The sequence below is a fragment of the Cryptotermes secundus genome, unplaced genomic scaffold (genome assembly GCF_002891405.2).
Source record: "Cryptotermes secundus unplaced genomic scaffold, Csec_1.0 scaffold1078, whole genome shotgun sequence".
Lineage (NCBI taxonomy): Eukaryota > Metazoa > Arthropoda > Insecta > Blattodea > Kalotermitidae > Cryptotermes > Cryptotermes secundus.
The window spans coordinates 37,759-49,490 of record NW_019718282.1 but is presented as its reverse complement, the minus strand read 5'-3'; the positions used below and the strand labels follow the sequence as shown (position 1 = coordinate 49,490).

Sequence of the window (11,732 nt, the reverse complement as noted above, 5' to 3'; positions counted from 1 at the left end):
TAGAGGGTGGCCTGAAAATACACAAAATGGTCCATGTTCCTCCCAGTAACAAGAAGAAGAATGGTGCCATGAGAAAGTGTCACATGTGTGCTAAGCACAAGATTAGAAAAGAAACAAGTGTGCAAGCTGTGGTGTGGCTCTCTGCAAACTTTCAAATTTTTCAATGTTTATCACATGAAGAAAAACTACTAAAAAGGTATGAAAATTTTTTTTGCATAAAATATTGTCTTTTTATTAGTTCCTGAAAATTTCATTTTTAAAAACCAATTCTTGTTGAAGTTATTTAAAAAAAAAGTAAACACATGCATTTTAGTGAATTAAAGCTTAACGGGTCTGCCAGGACAGGGGAGGCATTTAAATACCCTTCGCGCCAGTCAAAGAGTTAATGCATGTTTGTGACAGTTAATCTTACAACCCTGGCTAAGATGCCTCCTGAGCATTTTCATTACACCAACCTGCTCAGTGGATTACAAATTAATTGCACATTTGTATGCCTCTACTTTATTTGCCAGTCCAAATTATGCCTTCCTTCCCTTTTCCATAATCACTTCTTACTATTATCCACAAGCGAAAAGAACAAAAGAAAATTTATTTCCAGCTCCCTTTCAAACTTAAAACAATAAAATAACTAGGAGTCATTCAAAATATTGAAAGTGCACACGGAAAGCAACTGACACTCTCAAGCAAGATAGTCATTTAACACCGCATAAAAATATGAGGTCTGACAATTACACAACTGGACTGATTTTGTAGCACCTTCAGATTTTACACATGCATTCCAACATGACTGGCATCACTTCATGTACTGTCCGTACTGCTATCACACAGCTGTCATTCAAAATGGAACCTTCAGAGATGTTTTTTTTTTGATTTCGAACACATATAGTCAGTCATACAGAGCCACAGCTGTCATTCAAAATGGACCCTTCAAAGATGATTTTTTTTATTTTGAACACATATAGTCAGTCATACAGAGCCAAACCAGATGAGTGTAGAGAGGCAGGTTTTTCATTTTTTGCCAAAAACAAAGTTTTGCATAGGAAGGTAAATTATTCTGTACTGTTGCATCATGTCTGTGGTGCTTACAAATAAAGTGGAGGAGATGCCATCATCAAGAATCACTTTATGATAGCCTACTGGGGCCCAAACATGTTGCAAACTGATAAATAAAAAACATTTGCGTGATGGCATACCCTCCATTTTTAAAAGTACATTTTCATGATGCTATGTACTCTTATCCAATCAAAGATTTGATCTTTTTCAATGTATGTCCTGCCACAAACATTTGGAAACTTGGAGGAATAATGCTTTATAAATTGTATAGGAAGAACAAATTCATAGTGAATAATTTCTCTGATATCATAAAGGTGTAACAGCAGGGATCTGACTCTTGATTTTGACATTTGGAATTTTCCAACGGAGGCTTTGCTTCTGGAACATGCAATGAGAGCCAAGCCTCATGACCAATACCTTCATTTCCAAAAGCTCACAATCTTTGCATAGCAAAGTCCCTGTTATAACAATTTATCACCCACACTTTTGACAAACATAACACTATGGCAACGAAACATTTACTATAATCACTCAACAAAGTAAATCCCAATGAATGCCACAAAACTTCTGACTCACAGAGCAATCACATGATGCAGCACATGCCAGCCCATCAGTGTTACTATCTGTCGCACAAATATGTTCATCTGGTTATTTAATTGTCAGGCATCATCTGCTGCACAACAGAAAATTTAAATTATGAGACTGAATGGAAGGGGCTAAAAATAACTTGTATAAAGACATACCAGTCCATTCGATGGAAGATATGTATGTAAAAACAATTAGGCCATTATTTACTAACATTTGCCCATCTGCCAAGTACCAGGGTCACTTTATGTTCAGAATGGCACATTATTATTGCAATCAGAAAATTCATGAAATTCTGTAAAGATTTATCACTACAGTACTTGTATCTCTACTAAAAACCTTTCCTTGACCATAGTAAGTATATGGCAACACTGCCATATAAAAAATCCCAATTTTACAATTTTTATTTTCCCATCCATTAACTCCACACACATATATAAATATAAGGTTTTCCTTTCGAATTCAGAGTGCAAAATCACTCCCTCGGCCTGTACACATGCACAAGAATTGTTAGACAGAATATAACAATAACATGACAATATAATAATTCATTAAATTATTTAAGATGATTTTGTAGGATTCTATGAAGATACTGGGTGGCTGACAGTTCTGAAGCAATGAGCACTGTCACATGGTAACAGCTACATAAATCAGCAACAATCTGAAGTTTTCTGAAGTGCTGTAATTACTTCTGTAATATGTGCCACTGGAGATGTGTGGGAAATTTTATAATTTTCATCAACAGACAGCTGCATAACATGGAAGACAACAATCAGCCTGTAACCATTACAGGCTTTCTTACGGCCATGCAAAGACTGCAGTTCTGGGTACAGTATGACACCTCTTTGCTTTCAAATACATAACAATAAGGTCGAAGATTTGCATAAAACCCTATCATACTTGTAATTACTGCCACTGTGCCAGTTAATACAAACCTGATTTCCTTGCCAAATTATCACTCAATGCTCCTCCACCTTACCATTTACAATGGTTAACTGAACATAATGTCACAATTCACAGATGAATTTTTAAACGTTACAGATGATACTGTAAAAAATTTTTGAAAGAATATGAAATTATGAAGCAGAGTCAGAGATGGGGAAGATTTCCTTCCTTCCCTTTGACATATCAAGCGCAATGTAGCTGACATAAGAATCCACATGATTCCACTGCTATTTCTGTGACTGACCAATCCTGGTGCAAGGTATTTGGCAAATGTTCCACACATCTAGTACCTGATTTTAATATACCCCAACAATCAATGCAAGAATAATCACGTGTACATTTGGGGTTTGTCATCAATCATACTCATGGCTGCTCTCCCTCTTGGCCAGAAAGTTGTCTTTTTCTTCATCAGATATCTCATCAACAATCACCTTGGTCGTACGTGCAATCTTGCTTAGACCCTCTGTCAAGCCTGACTGAGTGACCCTGTAAGACAAAGCAGCCATAAGCTAACATCTTTAGGAATATGTGATGAGCAAATCATGTAATACACACAGGGCACATGACAAATGCATACAGAATTTTAATTGGAAAACTTCTAGGGAGGAAATCACGTGAAAAGGTCTTGGAATTGATGGAAGGATGGAAATGAGGTGGAAAAAGAAAAAGTAATGTTCTCAAACAAATGTATTTTAGTATGAATGATGAAAATGCAATAGTACTGAAACATTTTGACTCAGGAACCAGTGCAGTGTGGTGGTTACAAAAAGTGAACAGTTGTCTGAGAATGGTCACGTAACATGTAGCATTTGATTGTGATTTTAATATTATTTTAAGTTATGAAGACTGTGAACAGAGTTGCATTAAAGACAGAGTGTAGAGTGATACTTCGATGCAACACAATGATGAAATACAATATTATAAAACTCTTCTTTGTGTAGACAAATCTTAGTCTGATATAAGTGAACAAACTTTTGTCTCTTTCAATTACCTTCTTATTTGGGTTTTAACACCGCTCTTTTTCAACCAGCCTTTGTTTATGTCAGCTCAGTCGGAATGGTGCTATCCCTGCTACACCCGTTTCCACCTTAGGACAGTGTATGATGACCACTGCAAGTTGTCCTCACAGATCAAACTAAGGAAGATCGGTTTAGGTACGGGAAACTAGCTGGGTTGGTTTGCCCGAGTCTCAGGGTAGCAATGCCGAAGAAAGCGGTATTCTGGGAGTTGATCCAATTGACGTTTATTCACCCTTTTGTTCTCCAAACCACTGTTAATTTTATGTATCCATATGCTTTAAGTTATAGCGTTACACGATCTGCAAGCTACGTCTCGGAGTGTGCAAGGGTCACGTCCGTTCACTTCCGAATATGTTGAAAGTCTCCTTTGTGGAATGGCTTGCACACCCCACGCCAGGAATTCGAAAGAATTCAAATTCTCCATGGTGTGGACATATATATGTCATCCCATCTTCCGTAAGGAAGCTTGAACGAGGCAACTCAATCATACTGGCCCTCATTCACAGGCAACTGTAAAAAGTTCTGACCTGTCCTTCTCATTGACTTTCCTGTACCCGAGCTAAATTTATGACTGCTCGTAAATGTCAGAACTCCGGACTCCTTGGTCATGCCAGAATCTAGAAATTTCAACATAAACACCGTATTGCACGTCCCAGACAATGAAATACGATATTATAGATCACAATAAAGTTCCAGTAATATCGAAACATAAGACTTTTGAAATTAAAATTACCAAGAATTAATTAGAAATAAATTTCATGGTCATCTATAATCATCCAAATAAATAAGGGCTCAGAATGATCAGCGCCAGTTTAACTTACTGAGGTATTCTTTGTTTGACATGATGTATACCATGTCAGCTTTCAATAAAGACATCAGCAAATGACATCTACTGAGAAATAAGCAAATCACAAGCTTCAAAATTTGACACAATGCAGAAAGCTGTTTCCTGTGTTCCTGCTGCCTCATATGAAGATGAAGACGCAGAAAACTCCGCAGTACTTTGTTAAGTGGCTTGGGGATACAGCTACACGTTTTTAAAAATGGCACTAAAGTAAGTGTTCTGCTTCAACTCCAGCAGCATTCTCCTAAGAAAACTGTTCCCAGTACTGCAGAAGATACAAAGCTGGTAGGTGTAAGACACAGTCTTGATGTGGCAAAGAGAAAAATCCCTATAACTGCTGAGAATCATTGCCCTGTGAACTAGGACATAGCCAGTCACTGCCTAACAACGTACCATCTGTACACTGAAAACATGAATCCTGCTTCAACTAATTCAAGGGGATTTTGAAATACAACATTATGGATCTTCTAATTAAAGTTACTTACACGATATCTGTTTCTTCAGCATCTTCATCAGTGCTGAGCTGAAAGTAAGGATTGGCCGATGCAGGCCGAAACTTGTAGCCTGTCAGCACAAAGAACACATATGTAGCCATTTCGTGGAACATCTCATCCAGCCACTCGTACTGGAATGGCACTGTGATCTGCAACACAGACAATTACAAGATCAGTACTCGTCCTAACAGCCATCACTCACAGACTGTAAAAACAGTGTTTTGGAATATTCAGCATGCGTTCAGCTGGTACTCTGCGCACTTCAGAAGGCAGTGTGGCTGCCTCATTGGTGGTGTCGACAACAGGGAACTAATTCCATTAACCTTTAACGTCCGAATGGCACATATATATGTCGCAAGCAGCAACCGGAGTTGGCCAAATGACACGTATATGTGCCACAGGACACATGCTCTCTTTGGGAGTGCTGACAGTTTGACTTTGGGTTTGAAACCAAAACAAACCTGTGAGGTCATGTCAGTGGTTCATTCCTTAGCTCTGAACAAATAAATTATTTATAACGGTACTGGTTTCGATACTATTTACGTTTAGATATGATTGTTTATGACCTGGTCAGCCAAATATAGCCCAGCTTTGTTTCGAGAACTGATGAGGAAATATTTATCGGTGCTTGCATATGAGCACTTGCAGAGCCTTCAAGGAAGTCTGACGCATTCAAGGATTGGTTTTCAGTGGCGAATTATCAGTCAGGAAGTCAGTGTCGGATTGTCTAATATTTCTTTATCAGTTAGAAAGTCAGTGTCACACTGTCATATATTTCTTTATATATCATTTTTATTTTGTGTCTTGGAAGAGGTATAAACCCACTGAGCTAGTATTACTTTGTGAGTAAAAGGCATCTTCGCCACTGCAACTTTCAGTATGTGTCGGACTGGCACTCTTTTCGAATAGTATTATAATTACTTTGCATCACTATTTTGTGAATATTACCAACAGGTGAGAGTGTCGCTTTGTCAATCAACATAATTTATTCGATTTCGCTAGAAACCCCCCTTCCCCAAGATGATTCTTCAATCGCACAAGCCGAATATCATGGTCAGTGGCGTCTCTCGGGGGAAGGCCAAAGTTATCAGGGGGCCCAACTGAGTTGACTGGAGGTGAAACATTCAAAACACTGGCCAACCAAAGGGAAACAAAGACGTTTTCGTGTGTTTCGCTAAATAAGAAAAGCTGGAGCACACTCTTCTATTGTAAAAAGTGTGATTTTGCTCTGTGTGAAGTGGACTGCTTCAAGAAGTGCCACGCGTGTCAGTGTGACTATCATAGTGAAGTGACTGTGAAGTGACGCAGTTCAAACTCGAGTACAGTAATACTATTGTATATAGTATGATTATATTTACAATATCACCAAGTCTCAAAGCTGAATATCACAGTCAGTGGTGTTTCTCGGGGGAGGCCAAGGTTACGTGGGGCCCAAATGAGTCAACTGGAGGTGAAACATTCACAACACTAGCTAACCAAAGGGAAACAAAGACATTGTCGTGTGTTTCGCTAAATAAGAAAAGCAGGAGCACACTCTTCTATTGTAAAAAGTGTGATTTTGCTCTGTGTGAAGTGGACTGCTTCGAGAAGTGCCACACGTGTCAGTGTGACTATCATAGTGAAGTGACCGTGAATTGAAACTGTGAAGTGATGCAGTTCAAACTCGAGTACAGTAATACTATTGTATATAGTATGATTATATTTACAATATCACCAAGTCTCAAAGCTGAATATCACAGTCAGTGGCGTTTCTTGGGGGAGGCCAAGGTTACGTGGGGCCCAAATGAGTCAACTGGAGGTGAAACATTCACAACACTAGCTAACCAAAGGGAAACAAAGACACTGTCGTGTGTTTCGCTAAATAAGAAAAGCAGGAGCACGCTCTTCTATTGTAAAAAGTGTGATGTCGCTTTGTGTGAGGTGGACTGCTTCAAGAAATGCCATGCGTGTCAGAGTGTGAAGTGACTCAGTTCAAACTCGTGTACAGTCTGAACAAAATATTATTGTATATAGTGTGATTATATTTACAATATCACCATGATTCAAGGTTGAAGAAAAAACAACGGGTAAGTCCTTTGGAATTTCATAACATATATAATAAAGATTATATTTTGCAATTCATGACAAAATAATCACAGTTAACTTTGTTTGTAAAAATTGCTCTTTTGTGTATATGTAGAAAATTTTATTGTCTTTCAGGTTGTTTTAGTCCGTATTTCTATGCTGCATAGATTGGAAAATATGGATTTTTTCTGAAAGTTTGCAATGTTAATTAATTAGGGTGATTTAAATATTGGCCGCAGAGGGCTGCGGGCAATTTAAAAGTCCGTACGTTAAAGGTTAAGCAGAGTCCTTCTTGAAAATTTGACAGTCATTCAAAAGCCAAAAGATCTCCATGTGTGGCATGGTTTTCCTTACAACACTGTCCTTAGCTCAGACTATATACCATCAAAGGATCACTGAATTAAAAGGATGTGGAAGGAAGCAATCATAACCTCATTGGAGGCCCTATTCTGGCATTTGCGTGGATGAACTGAGAAAATCATAAAAATCTTCAATTAGGATAGCTGGTCTATGGACTTAGAAATGAGGCCAAGACTTCCCTAATATGAAGGAGGAAAGTAAACCACATGACAGCAACATTTGATATCACCTTTTCAGGAAACTTTTCTTCTAAATGTTAAACAGTGTCGAAAGCATCAGATCTATGTCACCTTCTCATTTTGCTCTCTGACAAGCCAACAACTTCAAAGAGACATATTACTTCAAGTTTCATATTCAAGTCTACAACACTTGTTTCATTGCCATAATTATGGCTGATCACTTATTTTCACTCAACTGAAATGCATACAGCACAATAACATTGACCTTTAAGAGACGGCCATTTAAATTCCGGTAGCGGTAGTGGGACGGATTTAATTTAAATGCCCGCCATTGTAGAGTAATAAAAATTGTAAGCATACTACTGAAAATGCCGTGATTTCTACAATTTTTGTGATAAACGAACGAAATAAACGCTGCTTTTATCTAGAAATAATATAGAATCAGTTATTGTAATTTACCGATTTTAAAATCTCTAAAAATTTTTACACTGATGGAAATTTTTTTTTTCTCTCAATTTCGAACGTCTGTGCACAAAAATGCATACAGTTCCTGCACAAAACGTTTCTGCAGTCTAAATGCCTGCTGCTGACATCATTTTCTAACTATGGCTTATGTGGCAACAGGGGCGGATGTTTACGCTTGCGTTCCTCATTCTCCAGTATGTAGGTTCCTTTCGGTATGCACGAATGTGGGCGATGTCTAATCGTTCACAGAAACACTGACTGTGTATTATCTCGTACAGCCACACAAGAAGTACTCTGTTCTGAAATATAGCCCAGCAGTGTCAGAACGTTCAAGGCTAGCGTTGTGTTCATTTGTCCACCATGGCCTCATATTTGGAAGACGCTGAAATTGAGAATCAGCTTATAAATGACACAGATTCAGACTGTTGTACCGATGACTCTGAGAGTGGTGAGGAAGAAAGTGAATTAGAAATTGAAGTCGATGAAGACCCATCATCTTCATCGGCAACCTGGGGACCACCACACCAGCATGGCAGGAAGGGTGTGAATAATTATTCCGGCGGAGCTGTGGGGTTAAATACCAATGAAGCTCCATACGTAAATAAGGATTCCACCCCTTTCTGCGTTTTCATGCTCTACTTCGCAGGGATTATCTGTCTGCTGGTGGAAGAGACGAACAGGTACTACCACCAGCACGTAGACAGACTTCAAGACGGACCTTCTCCACAGCCTGACGTGACTGATTCCGAGATGTTTCTGTTTCTAGGAATAATCATTCAAATGGGACATGACATTAGATACAGACTAAAGGACTACTGGTCGACTGCAGAACAATTTGCCACGCCTTTCTACTCTAACACAATGAAACGCGACCGTTTTCTACACATTCTTCGTTTTCTTCATTTTGCAGACAACAATACAGAAACTGACAGGAATAGCGACAGTTACAACCGACTATGGAAATTTGGACCATCTTCGACACTCTCAATGACGCATATGAATATTATAACCCTTCCGAACATTTGGCCATAGACGAGATAATTGTTAAATTCAAAGGGAGGGTGGCTTTCAGGCAGTACATTCCTAAGAAACACAAACGTTTCGGAATCAAAATCTTCAAAATTTGTGACGCCGCTGGGTATACTTATGACATGAAAGTTTACCTAGGAAAAGACAGGACACGTGCCAGCCAAGATGTGACAGCGACACATGCTACAGTTAGGGACCTATGCAGACGTATTGAGGGCATAGGTCACAAACTGTACATGGACAATTTCTTTTTGTCACCAGACTTGTTTGACGAACTGATGACAAAGGATATAATGTACTGTGGGACAGTCAGACCTGATCGGAAGGGCTTGCCTGATGATTTTCGACGAAGACAATTTCAACTGAAGAAAGGTGACATTCGTGTTAGGGTGAGATGAAACTTGACGGCACTAGTTTGGAAGGACAAACGTGACGTTCATATGTTGACAAACATGCACTGTCCTCCAGCAGAAGGCAGTTTCTGTGATGAGCACGGAAATTCCACCAAGCCAGCAATTGTTGCTGACTACAACAAGCACATGGGTTATGTCGACAAAGCGGATAGAAGGGCAAACAGTTACAGCATCAGTCATCGAACCTGGAAATGGACAAATAAACTATTTTTCCATCTCCTGGATCTGACAATTCTGAACAGTTTCATCCTGTTGTCATCCTGTGGCGTGAAATTGTCACACAGAGAATTTCGTCTCACCCTTGTGCGGAACATGGTGGAACATGTTGCAAGGGGTCCACCTCGCCCTCAATGGTCCAGGGGTCAACCTCCTGCTGTGTCATCGGCGATATCTCGATTAGAGGAGGCAAGTCGACATCACTGGCCGACTTCCTCTAATACGAGATTGAGATGCCGTGTGTGCTCTTCGCGTGGGAAATGAAGTAACATCCGGACAAAGTGCGTGAAGGGCGATGTTGGACTCTGCATTTCTGGGTGTTTCCAACAGTTCCACACAAAGGCAACAAATGTCAGTTTGATGATGCAGGAGGGAAGAGAGTCTACTTATAAAGCTGGTGTCCAAAAATAGTGTAAGTAGAACAAGAATTTCTATCTTAAAATAAGATTTTAAAACACTATGCGCACGCGTGGATTGCGGGTACCCATACAGTGATGCACGGCCACTCGGCTGTACTTTAAATGACACTGTATGGTGACATTAGGCTCTTAAAGGTTAATATATTCATTTCTCATTCACTAGCTACATGACACAATGAAACAAGGTACAGTATCAGGTGAAGAAAATTTCAGATTATGGCACATGGTGGACATGGGTTCTAAAATCACTATCCCCCATTGTGTCTATGTAACATTCTGAGGACAATATTTTTTGAATCAATATTAGAATGGCTCTGTGCATGCATATTAACCCTTACCACCTCAAGGACAAGTAATTCCCTTTTGAGACACACAGTACCCAGATTGTGACTTTCTTTACCCAGAGAAGATAGACCTGAAGGGTGGGTAAATGGCACCTTTCTGGCCCGCCTGCTATAAACAACTTGGAAAGCAAAATTACAAGTATAGCCACTTAACGGAAAAGTTGCAGCTAGTTGGGAATCACTTGTAATGACAAAAATGCAATAAAAATCCTTGAATCATGAAAGATTCTTTTCACATACATTATTTTACAAAAATTATGGTGCCAATGATTTTTAATGAAATGAAGTTCTCATTATAAGCCATACTCATTTTGTCACATATATACTGTACATGCAAGAACCAATCTTGTTTGTAAAGTCTTCTGAGAACAGCAAAGCTCCTCTCCTGCACATGACTGCAGGTACTTGATACTGACAAGTGACATCAAGAACAGAATAGAGCAAGGTGTTATTTCCCACCTCATGAAAATCTTGAAAAAGCATACTTTACTTTTGAAATGCCCACTCTGTGATACCCAGAATCATTTGTTATAGAAACAAACTGTAATCTTAGATAAAATATTTAAAGTGCTCTACCTTGAGCAAGTATACGATGATTCTTGTCGAATAGATGTAACAAATTATCATGATGTAGAAATGTCGGAAGAGCTTCAGTTTCCGTAAGTTGATAGCTGCTTTTCCATCCGTGTGTGAAGCTTCCTGAAGATGTCTGATTGACCTGCAGAACAGAAGGCGTATGAGTGAAGAGACTCTAAAATGTATCACAAAGTTTCTCAAGGACCACAAAATGTACATAATACACAACACTTAACGTCCATGTATTTATTGTCCATCAATATTGCAACACTTGTTTATTCACTACTTAATTTTAATTTTAGTTTAACATTATACACTTTGACACTACATGTTTTGGCCCCAAATAGCCGTCTTCAGGTGTCTTGATATATTACAAATTGTGTTGAAAAACTGCTACACTGTGTTAGTCCAGGTTAAAATCACATGCTGTAGTTTTCTTTTCAAGGTAAAATAAGATAAAATCCATTAAAGAGTCTATTATACCCACGTTATTTTGGTGCACTTTATTTCAACTCACACGGCGTGTCATCCATTGTTATAAATGTATGCCTGTCAAGGATGTTTTGTTTCGGCAGCTTGCCCCTTACATTCGTAGCCTACTTTTCAGTTATGCCTATCATATATGAACACATACTTGAGGATCTTTTATTCAAGCTTTCCCTTAAAAATAGTCAAAAATGAAAATAAAAACAAATCCACCTGGATAACAATTGGAATAAAAACTTCA

The 11,732-nt window shown here is 38.8% G+C and overlaps 1 protein-coding gene across 2 annotated transcripts in view; it reads right to left on the bottom strand.

The window, feature by feature from the left end:
- Nucleotides 1–11,732, bottom strand: part of LOC111875576 (protein GPR107) — a 48,722-nt gene that overhangs the window by 4,079 nt on the left and 32,911 nt on the right. The window contains exons 11-13 of one of the 2 annotated variants that reach the window (XR_002844749.2): nt 11,006–11,147; nt 4,932–5,089; nt 2,874–3,069 (exon numbers count right to left, since the gene is read on the bottom strand). Coding sequence is in view for 1 of the 2 variants with exons in the window: in XM_023871936.2 (XP_023727704.1) it covers nt 2,937–3,069; nt 4,932–5,089; nt 11,006–11,147 (433 nt within the window). In the remaining variant the exon portion in view is untranslated. The remainder of the gene's footprint in view (nt 1–2,873; nt 3,070–4,931; nt 5,090–11,005; nt 11,148–11,732) is intronic. The other variant, XM_023871936.2, reaches the window with a different exon arrangement.